Source organism: Lytechinus pictus, chromosome 2, assembly GCF_037042905.1.
Source record: "Lytechinus pictus isolate F3 Inbred chromosome 2, Lp3.0, whole genome shotgun sequence".
NCBI lineage: Eukaryota > Metazoa > Echinodermata > Echinoidea > Temnopleuroida > Toxopneustidae > Lytechinus > Lytechinus pictus.
Genome location: NC_087246.1, coordinates 26,918,593 through 26,934,440, shown reverse-complemented (window position 1 = coordinate 26,934,440; position 15,848 = coordinate 26,918,593). Strand labels below are relative to the sequence as shown.

At 34.2% G+C, this 15,848-nt stretch overlaps 1 protein-coding gene across 1 annotated transcript in view; it reads right to left on the bottom strand.

Moving 5' to 3' along the window:
• LOC129254481 (NPC1-like intracellular cholesterol transporter 1) overlaps positions 1 to 14,057 on the bottom strand; it is a 33,925-nt gene extending 19,868 nt beyond the window's left edge. The window contains exons 1-7 of the mRNA XM_054892945.2: positions 13,446 to 14,057; positions 5,804 to 6,013; positions 4,866 to 5,073; positions 3,034 to 3,222; positions 2,208 to 2,509; positions 1,333 to 1,471; positions 77 to 300 (exon numbers count right to left, since the gene is read on the bottom strand). Coding sequence (XP_054748920.2) covers positions 77 to 300; positions 1,333 to 1,471; positions 2,208 to 2,509; positions 3,034 to 3,222; positions 4,866 to 5,073; positions 5,804 to 6,013; positions 13,446 to 13,508 — 1,335 coding nt within the window. The 5' untranslated portion in view covers positions 13,509 to 14,057. The remainder of the gene's footprint in view (positions 1 to 76; positions 301 to 1,332; positions 1,472 to 2,207; positions 2,510 to 3,033; positions 3,223 to 4,865; positions 5,074 to 5,803; positions 6,014 to 13,445) is intronic.
• Positions 14,058 to 15,848: the final 1,791 nt, after the last annotated feature.

Sequence of the window (15,848 nt, the reverse complement as noted above, 5' to 3'; positions counted from 1 at the left end):
TCCTATTTATCTCCCACTTCCTCCTACATTTGAGTTATCCACAATATTCCTTTCAGAACATGGTTCGACTTCGTACCTGGTTCAAAACTTCCAAATTAACCACGGGGCCGAATGTCTTGTTCCCTTCGTTATACGAGTCATATACTTCATACGGAAAGTCAGGAGCCCGGATGTAGATCAATGTTGTACGATAGAATGGAACAAATGTTTCATCGTAGTAATTCTTCTGAAGACGTGCTCTACTCTGAGGCCCAGACCACAGCTCGACAGGATCAGTAACAATCTCAATCAATAAGATACCTGTAAATCAATCACACAAAATTCAATTAAAAATTACAGGATGGTCCCTAATCATTCTTGCCGGCAAGGTCGAAAAAATTGTCCTGGTTGTAGTGCCAATTAATACAACAGCATTGGTTTAGTTGGCAACAACTGAGCTTGCTGATTTTTTTTTTTATATGGAGCGAATATTCAATAACTAATTGGTGAATGCTCGGATTCATTTACATTTTTCTGAAGATATGGAGACGCGTCTTCCAAGGATACAGTGAGTCTCTAGACATAGGCCAGTGTGCTTCGTTGTTAGTATTGGTACATAAACATTTTGAAGCAAAAAAAAACGCTTAGAAATATATTGTAACTTTTGACATTTTCATCTTTTTTTTTCCTTTTGAAGGTCTGCTTGGAAATATTATGTAATTATTTTGTTCCTTCGTAAAATATTGCTCACGAATGTTGTATAGAGTAACCAAATTTATTTGAAATCATTCTGGATGGCATGAATGATAAGACTACTTGATCAACAACAGGTTGCATTGTGGGTAAGGAACCAGGGCCTTTTCTGAGTAGTATAGGATGTAAGCTGATGCTGTCAAAGGGGCATTACTGTGGCACTTTGGCTTCTTGCATTCTGGCTTTAATCATCTTATCTTTTAAGCGTTGACCTTTGTCCATCCTTATGCTACCGGCACACAAGCGAAACTGACCGATGATAAACCATTCGAAATAACGTGTAACAGCTATGATCGATCTGCAGTATGTTTCCTTGATGTGACCGTAGCATTACACTATAAAAACTGTGGGGTAAAATCTGACACCAGTTGGTGTTAGTAGAGGACCACACCCTGAGGTGTTACACCCTAGAGATTGAACATAACACCAACGAGTGTAAATGTAACAACCAAAGGTGTTGTAATAACACCTACAGCTGTTAAACTAACACTGTCATTTTAACACCGGTGTAAAATAACTGGTGTGGTCCTCTATGTACAGCGGTTAACACCACAGTTTTTGCTGTGTTAGATTGTATCTGGTATCTTGACCAATGCTTACCACACGTGAGGGCTACGACGACGGCGACCATGATGATGAGAACGAGGACGGGATATCGAGCAATACCGGTCCCCCACCATGTGAAGAAATCCCTCAGTTTATCATCCATCATCTTATTGATTTTGTCCAATTTGCTCACCTTTATTTATAAAAAAATAATATATTCGGTATTTGTCATTTCAATTTTATACTTTGTAAAACAAAGTATGATAAAATGTCACAAATTTAAGAAGAAATCAATCTCTTTGATGGACAGAAATTCGAATAAATATATGCCGTTTCGACAGGAAAATACATCTTGCGAAATGAGATCGGGTTAGAGTGATATCTCCTTGCTGTAAGGGTTACGGAAAAATAAAGAGAAAAGGAAAGATCGTCATCACTGATGTGTAGTCTGCCGGCGCAGACCCTGATTGAAACTTTGATCAACAAGTGTGTCTCCACGCAAAGACTAGCACGTACAAAACTTCCTGTTCCTGAGCGAGAGGGCCTTCAGTACACAGGGCATGAGTAGGCTGCAATTCAGCCCCTTTACTCGAGTGAAGGGGTTGCACAGCAGACTAACTGAAAGGTACATTTATTTTTTCTACGGGGTAAAAATCAGATGATTGGTAGGTGGTAGGTGGTTTCATGATGTTTTAAGTGGACGCATATAAATATGGACCTGTTCTTATCCCAATATTACTTCCTTCTATTTATTTTTATCACTTGAAAAAAAAATCAGATGAATCGGTCACCCCTGCCCCCTCTCCCCTCCCCCTGTATCCGCGTCAGTAACATTAGCATTCTCTTAATCGACCTTTGATAACAGTTTGTGCCCGACTTCTCCCGCATATTCATCCCCCATATCATTCACAAATGGCGTCATCACTTACGTCATCTGGATCAATCCTGGCGTCCTTTTTGAGAGGGCGGTCTTCGCCATCATCAGGTCGGGTACCGACAACCAGACAATTATAGAGGATGAGAGAGATGATAAACAGACCAGCCAATCCAACGTAGATCATGAGAATGATGAAGGAATAGCCATCCATTAGACCTATCTTGTATGGCGGTTCTGCCGGTGCTATGGTAGGCAATGCTAAACAGGAACGTTCGCAGTCTTGACAGCTACAGGCACTTTGGTTTCCAACAGTTGCATTACAGAAGTACGACACAGGGTTCATCGGTTCCATGTCTACAAGCGGAACAGAAGAAATTGTTTGAGATAATAAGCAAAAATTATCAATAAATAAAATATAAATATACAAGTAGACAGCAAAATGGTCCATTATTTGTAATAATACCATAAACCAAATATAATGTAACTCAAAAAATATCAAAGAGAAGGTGCAACTTGCGTATATATCCAAACTAAATCCAGACTAGATTTAGACGCATGTATTCTTGTTTGCATCCAGCTTTCTACATACGAGTGCAGGTGGGTGTTTCATAAAGCTGTCCGTAAGTTAAGAGCGACTTTAAGAACGACTGGTGATCCTTTTAAATTACGAACAGCTTTATGAAACGGCCCCCTAAAACAATCACACACATCCACATTCAGACTGAATGCCTATGAAAGCGTTGAAAATAATTCGGCACTAAACTTTTAGCATGGCTCGAGTGGAAGAGGGGAGGGAAAATAGATTACAAAAGAAATGAAGACAGAAGCGATAGAGACCTACATGGAAAGGGTATATAACTTGCGAAGTTTTAACTTACTTTCGTCCATTCCTTCGAGTATTTGACCTGGTGGTACAATGGTGAAATCAATGTTCCAAGGAATGAATCCATTGGAAGTACTACCAAGGAAGTCGAGCCATCTCTGAGGCGAACAATCATCACCAAGATAACCTCCACACATCACATCCATCACAGGAGTATTAGCAGCTGGAAACTGGACGTCTTTACCTGTAATTAAAGATGATTCAATATGGTGTTCAAGCAGGTACGAACCAATAGCGCCATCTCCAGTCCTCAACTACTCATATCTGGCCAGTTTCCTGACCCATAATGCTAGTGTATTCTAGTAATACAGACCCACTTGAATGATAACATGCTAATCAACTACTCAATACATTTATACCGCAAGAATTATGTTACTAAGTAGCAAAACAATTATTTTTCCTCTCAAAACATTTTAGTTTCTTTATACAAAAACAACCATATGTCATTTAAATGTCTGTAGTACTAGTAGATATCTGAAGACGTATATTTAAGACTATATATTAATAACACACAGTAAATGAGAGACCACACACAGTCCACTCCCCCTTTAAAGCGCAAACGGGCTGACGAAACGGCGAAATCGAACATTATGCCTATATATAAAGGCGAAAACAACACTCTAAAAACTGAAATGTTAAATCAACATTTTAAAGGTTGGAGAAGTGACAACCTTTTCTAAAGATTGCATGTACCACTTTAAATGGTTCGACCCGACATTTAAATTGTTGGATTCAGCTCTTTGCTAGGATGGATATTACATTTGGAAAAGGTTGTCTCTCATCCAACCTTTCAATTGTTGATTTAACATTTCAGATGTTAGAGTGAAATATTAGTTTATTCCGTCACAACAGAACTTGGACGTTAAGGCGAAATGGATTCTACGAAAAGGCGATATCGAAAACAGGCTTATAAGAAAGATATCGCTCTGTTGTGGGAGGTAGGGAAATATATGGTTCAATATCTTTACATAAACATTTAGATAAAAATGAAGTACTGTTCATATTGACAAATATATGCATATATGAACGTATACTAGCAAGATAAGGTTACGCTTCTAAACAGGTCATCTCAACCATGTCAAGGAAATGAACGAATACATTATTTGGCCTTTCTGAATCAGAAACCCCTTCTTAAAAAAATCAAAGATAATGGTGGCCAATCACAGAGTCTATACTTAAAAAAGATAAATTTATTTATGAAAATAAAGTAAGTTGTGGTTATACAGGCTTTCAAGAAAATGTGAATCTCAACGCTCTATATTTGAAAATTTAATTTTCTTTCTTTTCTTTACTGTACCATGAACATCTACTCGTGATGGATACCGAAGCATTACAAAATAGTATTTTTTATTGTATTATTATTGTTATTATCAATAATTATAATTATTATTATATCGAATGTATACTGGATTAATGGGCATACGCACTAAGAAATAGGGGTTCAGATTTGAACCTTACAGGGTTGGTACAATAGCAGCGCCCCAAAGAGTGCCAAGGGGTGTATGATTGCGCTCGTTATTTTGTGAACCTTTAGCAGAAATGAACCGTAATAAAGGGGCAGAATTAGATGTAATAAAGGTACAAATTTGAACTTTTCTTATCGTCAGATATATTATAAACCTTAAAAGGTAAAACGTTACACCTTTTAGGGTTCAAAAAAGGTCTACTCAATGCAAACAATAATGAAAAGGTTCGTTTCAGCACATTTTCCCCATTTATAGGATAGAAGATTACATCCCAAAAGGCGCTACCAATGTTTCATGTATAGGGTGCGACAATTTCTTAGTGTGTGAGACTGTTGTGAAATGATAAATAAATTAGATTTACACGAATCGTAGGCGACTTCAGCGAACTCCTCTCCGACGAAGGCATCGAAGCGACGAACACCCAATCCGACTTCGCTTTCTAGAAGGACTGTAGCATTGGTGAACAGACTCTGATTAGGACCGCAGATCAGCTCACAAATCATTGTCTCGATATTCTCAAGACAAGCAGGACATCGACCGAATGCTGGCCTCATTGCCGTCAACAGTGGCTGTATAAATACAAGGAATCAAGCAATTCACTGAGAAGGTTCTTGTGAATAGTTTGATGAAATGAAAATAAAACGTTTTCTAAAAAAAAAAAGACACGAATAATTTCAATGATATATACAAGATTTAAAGTTGTATGGTACTAACAAAAATATAGGGGGATGCCGCTGAGAATATAGACGGGTGATAATTTTTTGATTTAGCATCCGTCTGCGTTTCATACACTAAAAAAAATGGAGGAAAAATAACTATAGTCTTGAGCATAGGGAAAGAACAGTATGCTTTGAAAAAAAAATTGTAATATATTAGGGGCTCTTGACTTTTTTTTTATTATATTCACCTTGAATTAAAAGGTATATTTATTCCAAAACTGACCCCACCTCTCCATCACTCTAGCAAAGCAATACTCTATCATGTCTATATTGAGGGAGAAACTAACAATTGTTTTGAATGATTTAAACACCACTTAATTGAAGTCATTACACAATCTTTAAAAAGGGGGGTTTTATAGGGGTTTTTTTGTCCTGGATATTTGGAGCCTTTAAATATTCTCTTAAAGAAACAGCCACTATATGGAAACTTTTTTAGGTTCTTTATAAACTATTTAATTATGATTTAAGGTTCTTGAGCACGAAAAGAACCTGTTGGGGGACCCTTTTCTAGAGGATTCCAAATACGGGACAAAGGGCCGGGTTCCAATTCGCACCTCTAAGAGCATAATGTTCAATATACCTGTAATGTTCTGAGTTGTTCGACATCACAGCAGACTTCTTCTATATCATAAGCTGGACACAAATCCCGCAGAAGTCCAGCGGCAACGGCTGAACCGGTATTTCGGGCAAGGTCATTATCCAAGCAATTTAATTCTGTTCTATTCTTTGTATCAGGATTTCTCCCGCATTCGCTGAACATCATACATCTTCCAGCCTCGTGAACATACGCCTGTAAAAAAAAGTGAAAAAAAATAACAAGGTTATTATTCAATTTATGAAATAATCAAATTTCATTAGAGTATCTGTGGAGGCAAAGTAGCAGGTAGATTTTGTTTGAAATCGGCGCATGTGCAGTGGAAAGCATTTCTGTCATATAAAATAGTATATTTTAATATGTATTAGCATGCGTATTCAAAGCAGCGTTGATTACCTGAAACTTAATGATATCTATTCAAGCTTATATACGAGCAGTCTCTATACTACTGGAAAGAACGCAGTGTCCCACAATGTGTGCCACAGTTGTGTTCACAGTGTGGAACACAATGTAAAATCACCTTCACACTGTTAAATTTGAGCATTTCAACAGTGTGAATCACATATTCACATAGTCGACCGTGTGAACACGCTGTGAATAGTCACACTGTCTTGGTGTCCACAGTGTGAAAATATCTTCACACTGTTGAATTTGAGCATTTTAACAGTGTGAACAATATTTTCGCATAGTCCACTATATGTGGACACACTGGTGTTCTTTCCAGCAAGGTTGAGCCGGATGTATTGGTAGCACAAACATTGTCCATTTTTGCGCAACCCCCTCATAGAAATATATGAATTTTATATTTTTTTTTTAGGTTTGATGCAGTGGGCCAGGACACGTGTATTGTTCATATCCCCTTTGCTTATATTAAAAAAACTTACTTTAATGAAACTATGAATGTTACTGTTAAACTTTTCAATATTTACGCGTTCCTTCAGACACAATTGAATGGGCTAAAACAATGAATCCATAACCCATTTTTCTGATACTTGATTTTCTTGATTTTTGGTTGGTAATGTTTCTCATTAGAAATTCCAATATTACAGGAAAAATAAATGCTATTCAATCGGTTTATTATTATTATTATTTCTCATGTGTCAAATAAACAGTTAAAGTTACAATAAAAAACGGAACACAAATTGAAGCAGAAATTTGCAATAAATCTTAGAATGCATTATGCAAAATCAATAGCTTGATTACACATGATAGAAATGAATACTATATCATGTTTGCTTCATTATTCATTGATTATATGGTTATTTAGTTTGAACGATTTTTATATATCAATATGACCTTGTAAATACATCACAATTCGGCCTTGCCGCTCTGATGATTCGATTTTATCAACGCAAAAGTATATGGTAGCAGATTCGGTTTACTTATGAAGCCTTACGTGTAAATGTCTATACCAGAGCATCATTATATCAGCTACTGTTGTCAAGGCAAATAATCAAATAGAGAATCACAGATACAACTCCAATTCTAACATGATTACATAATAAAAACTGACAGAGCTTTTACGCCCATGATGATAATGACGGTACAAAAGGCTGTTGAACAAAAAGTAGTTCAGAGGTTATTCAACAAATCACATGATGAGAATCATTCGATTAAAGTTTCGTTCATTCATTCCCAACGATATAAGGAAAACAATATTGTATAAGTTTTAGCGGGGTCTGTATAAGCAGTTATATCAAAGTGTCAAGTTCATGAATTTCGGATGGTGTAAAAAAAATCCAGCCGATTCAATATTCTAATAACTACTACTACTACTACTAATACTAATACTAATACAAATACTAATACTAATACTGCTACTTCTACTACTACTACTACTACTACTTCTATACTACTACCACTACTACTACTACTAATAATAATAATAATAATATGCTGGTTATAATATGATGTAAAGCGCTTTGGGCCATCATGGGAAAAGCGCTATAAATAGCTATTATTATTACTACTAATACACTCTAAATTACAGGGATTTAAAATTAGTCCACATGGACTGTAGTTAGGGACCAATCGAATTCCGGATTTAATTGAATCCTTCAGATTCCTTTTTTAAATCTCGAAAGATTTAAATTTAATTTAAATTTAAATCATTTGAGATTTAAATTTAAGTCTTTAGGATTAAAACAAAATCCAGAAATCGATTGGTCCCTAACTACAATCCATCTAGACTTATTTTAAATCCCTGTAATTTAGAGTGTACTTCTACTACTACTACTACTACGTTCACTTTTACTACTATTAATACTACCTTGACTATTTCTACTTAACAGGCATGTCTACTTTCCTAAATCTTGTATAGGCCTACTCAAAGAAAAGTATTGTTAAATTATCGATTGCGATGTGCACTATTTGAGAATATATTTGCAAACTCGTAGCACATTAGTTAAGTCGTCTAAAAAAAATCATCTTAAAGAGTACGAGTTTGTAAGGGAAAATAAGGCAACACGTAAGTAAATCATCAAACTGATTGTGTGATTCATTCTAAATTAGTCCGTGCAAAAGATTTTAATCACAGACCATGTACCGATCTTAAAATTTATTTAGTTTATGAAACAACCCTAGTAAATCGATCATCACTATTTTATGCATTATTATTTCATAATTCTAATCGTTTCATTCCTTTCATTCTTAATCAATTTTACAGGGGCCATCATCCTAACAGATTTAGGCTATTTAGTTGGTCCTCCCTCCCTTGAAAATATTTTCTTTGTGCTGTTCTTATTGATATATTATGTATGTTAATATTTGAATATATGTTAACTGTACAAATATTGTATTAACATTATGAATATAAAAAACGAAAACGAAAATAAAAGGATTGAAAGAATAAAATTTGGTTGAATTGATTTGGGTTTCATTTATGTTTTCTTCAAAGCAAATAATATAAGTTATAGTTTTAAACATACAAGAAAGTATATAAATTACTCGTCTCTCATTGCAGGTTAGAGTTCTGTCTTGTTTTGTTTAACCATTACCTCGATTGATTATATTTTTTTAATGACAATATTTATTAAAGGTATAAGGAACATATATGATATTACCACCCTTAATTCACAAACCTCGATGTGTCATGAAATCGAAATTTAATTCTGATTTATATTAAATCTCTGTTGCCAAACTTCATTCAAATCAAGTTGATAATAAGGAAATGTCCTCTGAATTAAATCAAAATGGATAATTTATAAGCTTTTGCTTGGGTTATGTCCATGATATTAAGCCATCCGCCACCTTCTAAAGTATGACAAAAATACCCGAAAATGCGTCCTCGAAGATGACATCACTGAATGTTAATAGATCATTACTTGAATAAGATTAGTTCCTGTCAATGCCAATTGTCCTTGCCATATCTTTGATTTATCTCCGTTACGTGTAGATTGTTGTTAACGCAGATATCAGACTCTTATTTTATAACAGCATTCATTCCTCTTTTCAACCAGGCAGAGGGCATTGGTTTAACTTCTCCAATTTCACTTCCTTTCAAATATATTGGAGTAACTATTATTACAATTTTTACAATTGGTAATTGTCACATTAACGTTTAAAGATTTTTTTTAATTATCAACAAATTAATGAAATTTTTAATGAACATGATAGTCCCTCTATAATATAATTTGTTTTCTATTAAAGATGATTCACTATGATATCATGGTTTCGATGGTAGATCCGGGTCCATAAATCCCTTAAAACATCCTCTTGATCCTTGTGAATAATTTGAAATATTCTATGTATGATCATTCTGATCAGTATTTTTTGTGTGGAACACGTACAAATTATGAAATCTATATACACATAAAAAAATCTTAAAATTTGTCATATAGCAACTGATGAAGTCATATTATTTTAATAATGTCAATACCGTCTATATCTGACAATTTGTTTATGTTTTGTTCAAAACCTATTCTCTTTGTCTTTATTTCTTTCCTCCCTTTTTAATGAATTGCAATCAATATGAGTTTGCAAGAGACATTCAAAGGAAATGACACAAGGCGACAATCACAATACACATTCAAAAGCGGAAACATTTCACATGTCAAACATTCATGACAATCATCTGTTAAATTCACACAAAGCTTTTCAACTCATAATTTGATTTCGCCCTGGTAATTAATTCATATATGGTTTTGGCTGAATTCACAACCCGCGTTTACTCTGCTTTTTGCAAACAATAAATTGCCTTTCAGAGGTATTTGACGGCTTAGAATTTTTGATCACAAAATGCATCAAGGAAAATAATTTTTAATGGACTAACATGCCTCATTTGAACTTTCTCAAAAGTAGTTTGAGTTGTCTTATACAAAAATTCAAATAAGCCTGATATGTTTCCGTTGGGTCACACCAGGACACAATGAAGAAAAGGTTGAATGTGCACCCTTAATCATTAATTTATTGTATATTGAAATATAGAATTTCCTAATTTATGTATGTTTTCTTTCATTAACTTCACTCAGTGTTCAAACATTTTTGTTGTTTTAATAGTTAATATAACTTCAACAAGATACAACGTGTCTTTCATTCGAAAATACCCCTCACATTCTATACTCGAAACTAACTATGAATATATATTGATTTACTCCTAATATGTATCTGTATTTGTTTCCCTTCGTTTTTTTAAATCACATTATGATGTAAATCGGTAAGAGCTCGCCAATGCAGCATGACTTCATGACATATTGTAAAAATCTTAGAAAAAGCAGTACACTCGCAATTGTATGATTATCTCAATGATAATGGCCTTCTAAGTGACAGGCAATCGGGCTTCCGCCCGCTCCACTCGACAGGAACAGCACTAGTTGATGTAAATGACTTCTTACTGAGGGGAATCGATAAAGGACTTATCTCTGGTGCTTTATTCCTAGACTTAAAACGCGCATTTAACTCAGTAAATCATAAAATTTTGCTGTATAAATTAAGAAAATATGGTATAAAGGACAGAGAATTGGAATGGTTTGAAAGCTATCTAAGTGATCGAGTACAATGTGTTGTAGTTAATGGTGCTCAGTCTGGGTTTCGATCTATTAATTCTGGAATCCCACAGGGATCAATATTAGGGCCCCTTTTTTTACAATTTTTATCAATGACCTTTGTAATTTGCCCTACTGTGAAAATACTAAAAATTTGTTTGTATGCTGATGATGCAGCAATATTTTGCCAAGGCAAGGAAATTGCAACTGTTGAAAAAACACTTAAACATGAGTTCAAAAAGATAGTTGATCACATTGAAAAGGATGATTTAACATTGAATATCAAAAAGTGCAAGCTTATGCTATTTGGAACTAGAAATCGCATAAGAAATAAAACTGTTTCTCTGACCTATAGAGAAAGTGTTATTGAGGTTGTAAATGAATTTAAATATCTTGGTGTTGCATTTGATAATTGTCTAAAGTGGGATTCACATATATCGAAAATTGTCTCTAAAATATCGAGAACCATATCATGTATAAAACGCATTAGATTTTATTTACCAAAAAGAATTTTACAATTGCTATATGATAGTTTGATATTATCACATATTGATTATGGTATAATTTTATGGGGCTGTTCAGCAAAGTGCCATCTGGATAAATTACAAAAGCTTCAAAACCGCTATGCTCGTCTGATACTTAAAGCACATTATTTAACTCCCCGAATTACATTATTATCATATTTAGGAAGGCAATCCGTCACAGATAGAGTTGATTACCAATTTAAAATATGGATGTATAAAGTGATGCACAATATAACCCCCAAATATATTCAGGATATAGTGCGCCATAGAACAATACATTTCGAAACTAGATATTCAATTAACTGTCCCCTTTTTATTGAAAAACCTCAAACCGAATATTATAAAAGATCGTTGTGTTATCATGGCACTAAAATATGGAATACGTTATCCCCTTCTCTCCGTTTGGCAAATTCACTTATTTCTTTTAAAAACAATGCAAATCGATATCCCTCACACAAATATGTTTTTAAGATTTCCATGAATACTTTCTGTTACTTTCTGTTATTATGAGTTTATTAGTGATTTTGATTTTTTTTTTACTTTTATGTATTACATTTTTCTTTCTCATTGATTATTATGTTCATTTGTTGACGATTTTTATGTGATATTGTTTTGTTATGTTTTTAATTTCTGTTGATACAGGGCCCCTTGGTCGAGCAGTTATTGCAACTGAAAGGGCTACCCTGTTAAAATAAAACGACAAATACATAAATAAATAAATGACAAGTTTCGTGCACCTGTAAACCCTCTTATATTTATTTTTTTTTTACATTAATAAATATTACTTTACTTTTCATTTATATAATTCATGTATTATTCGAAATTAACGTTAAATGTTGCATTAATGTATATTATTTTCATTTAAACATTCATCTTCTTCCATTTCATAAATTTATTCATTTAACATAATATATTCATACAAAAAATCATAAAGGATTCAAGTTGGAAGAGGGCGTAAGACTCTAGAAGCAAAAGCTTGTGGCGGGATCCGCATGTACAATATGAAGAGAACAATAAGGGCTAGAAAATGGTAGGCCTATCATATTATACTTTACTACATATATTGTATTCATCTCGTATATTTCTAATGAATTGAGTATATTTTTATTCTAAATCTTGAATCTAAGACCTTTCCGCTACAACTGATACGAATCGTATTCTTATTCGTACTTCATTTAGACAAATCGTAAGATTTTTTTATTGTTACTGTGCTAATTGCTGTTTAATTTCATAGTTAATGTGTGCTTTTCGATAAGTAATCTTATATTAAAATCGATTATCATTATGTGTTTGATGCTTTAAATCAATATAATAATTTAAAGACCGTAAATGTTTGCCTTGGTATTCTGCCAAGCATTATAACACCTAACAGGACTAAGCTGTGCGACAGTGTGTGCAGAAACTATCTTCGCAGAGTTCAGGTGAATAAAGAAGAAGGAACAATTTACCAAGACTTGGGAGCATAGAAAATTTTTAGTAATATTTGTTTATTTTTTTTTGTATTGAAGTGGACATGGAAAATGTGGGAGTAGTCTCTTTTCTCGGGCATAAATGATATAATACCTCATAGACATTTCCATATAAGTACATCTACACTCTAAAAAAAACAATATTGGGCAAAATGGAAATATGCATGTTTGTTGGGTAAAAAGATACCAAATATTTTATAAACTTTACTCGATGCTGCGTTGAATTTACCCTTAAAACATGCATTTTACCCAATATTGGGGAAAAAATAACTAGCAAACATGCATGTTCCCTTTTTACCCAATATTGGGTAATTTTTTACTCGATGTTTTTAGAGTGTATACAGATAACTTTAAACAAATCCATAACTCTTCATTTTGTGATCACATATCTTTAATCAGTCTGCTTTTATTTTATCATTTTTTCCCTCTCCATCTCTCTTTCTCTTTTCCCCTCTTTGATAACATCTCTTCGAGTCTCTGCTTTATACCAGTAATAAGCTCTGTCAGAGAAGATATACCGGGACACTCTAGCTTTCTTTTGAAGTTCTCTTTTTAAGAGTCAACCATCTAAATAAGTGGTGGAGATAATATCCAAAACACGAACTTGCTGGTACAATAGAATACTGACTCGATAAAATGAATTTCGGCTTACCTGAGATTCTAAAACTGTCAAAAACAAAATGGCGGCGAGAAATTGTACCATCTTCCCGCTCATGATGAATTCGATCCTAAAATTAAAAATGAAGGTAATAACGATCCCGTCTCGTGTCTGCTTGGTATCATTCAACAATCAAACTTGAAAAGTTGTTCTTTCCAATTAGGGATCTATCAACCCCCTTTGTAAATTTAATAATACACTCTTAATCAAATCAAATCCATTAATTTTAGGTATATTCTCCAGTCAGATGCAAAAATTAGAACGAATTAAAGACGATTGAAGCTTGTTCCTCTGAACCAAAGAGTCGGGCAAAGACCCCCAAAATATTCGATTTCTTGATTTTGTTCCAACAATAATTTCTTGACGATGAGAGAGATTATGGATAATGAAGAATCAATTCGGCTGCCAGATAGCAAGATATCGCTAACTGCTAAATGGCGTGATGTTTAATATTACATCTAGGTGGGGCTCCGTACAAGAGACGAATTGTTTCGTCACCATATTAATTAATTAGTCCTAGTTAATCTCATCAATTATTAACGATGTCAGTAAATAAGTAAGAATCTAACAGATAACTTGCCTCTAAATTACTCCGATAAACTACTCGCGAATAGGGGGCTGGTATTGACTTAATAACAACCCGTTATACAAACGACGTTTACCGTGAGATATTTATATGTCTTTCTGGGTCATTGTTGTCAAAGATCTGCATTTTGTCAGAAGTTAAAACATTTATTTTGAAAGTAATGTTATACAACAAGGGTTTTCATAACAAATTTATCTATCGATCTTCCTTCTAAGCATCCATTGTCCTTATTATATACTGCCATGCATCGAATAATTATCTTGCTCGTCTTTGGAAAGGAAACCATGGCATGGCAACTGAATTCATATACTTCTCAGAGCATTTAGTGATTCCCCCCCCCCCCCACCCTTTCATAAACCATTAACATGATAAAGATATTCTGCGTTACTTTGTCACTTGATATTTACAGGCCTCAAATTATGGGCAAATCAGAATAGGATGACCGGGGTAATAATAACGGCCTATTCTAGAGAGCACTTATAGACACCGTTTCGATGTGGTGTTATAAAGACGATAAGCTAATATCCTAAATGATTTCTCTAAGATATCAAAATTGGGCGATGACAATTCCGGGCGACGAATACTTCCCAACAAAGTCATAACTTTTAACTTTTAACCTAACGCTAACCCTGATATTTATTCTTATATTATCCTGAAAAGAATAACATTCGTATGAAAATTAACGAAGGAGCTAGTAATGTCGCAAGAGGAAAATAACTCAGACGGAAACGAGGTAAAATAAATTCTCATCTTTGTTGATTAGCCTATATATACGTGCAGATATGTATTGGGGTATCTAAGAGAGGATGTCCACTATTTTGAAAAATCATTTTATTTGTAGGAAATCACGAATATCAAGAGCAAAATACATGAGGAATGTTATACTAAACATGATGAAGGACAACACCATGGAATAAACGCGGCCCCCACTGATGAGTTGAACCCCGGGTTGTACCATTTATATGTAATCGCCCATTTAACTCCTTCAACAGTTCAAAGATTAAAGATATGCCTAAATGTCATCTTGTGTCACCTTGGTATAATGATCAAGCATCACGAGGTCATTCAACTGCTCATCGCAATTCTGTAAGGTAGTGGTTGTCATTTTTCTATTTTGATAATTATAATCATAATTATTAATGTGGCTCAACCTTTACACATATAAGAAAAAATAAGATGCAAGCGCTTATTTACCACGTAAAAATTAAACACTTCATGAATAGTTAGGTCTCCATCATCATCATCACCACCACCACCACCACCATCATCATCATCAGAATGCACGTACACGGATTTTAATATTAAACTCGAATAAATACTTTGGATTGCTGTTTCATAGTTGTCAATAATAATTTAAAAAAGGGAATGGCCCTGTATGTATCCGGTTATACCTTTCTTTATCATGACGCAATGACACTGAAAAACATGATTACAAATACTAGTACACCAATTCCCATCTGTTATGTCGGTATAGTCTCCCATCTCCATGCTGCCATTGACAGACTATTTACCCTGCATTAAACGTGTTAAATGACCAACTTCAAGCCCCTAGAAGCCCCACCCCTCCTCCCAAGGATGAATAGACCTACTAATAGCCCGGCTAGAACCGTGCCTGGGTGTACAAAAAATAAAGTTTTGAAAAGGTGTGTAGTACCATGAAAGTCTCTTTTAAAAAAGACGCTGAGTAAGAGTGTTCGCAATTTTCGAATAATTTTTTTTTTTTAATTGTACACACAATGAATTATGATCAATAATATAAACGAATTTCGACAATATTATTATAATTATCGATATCTCTTTGTTTTCATCTG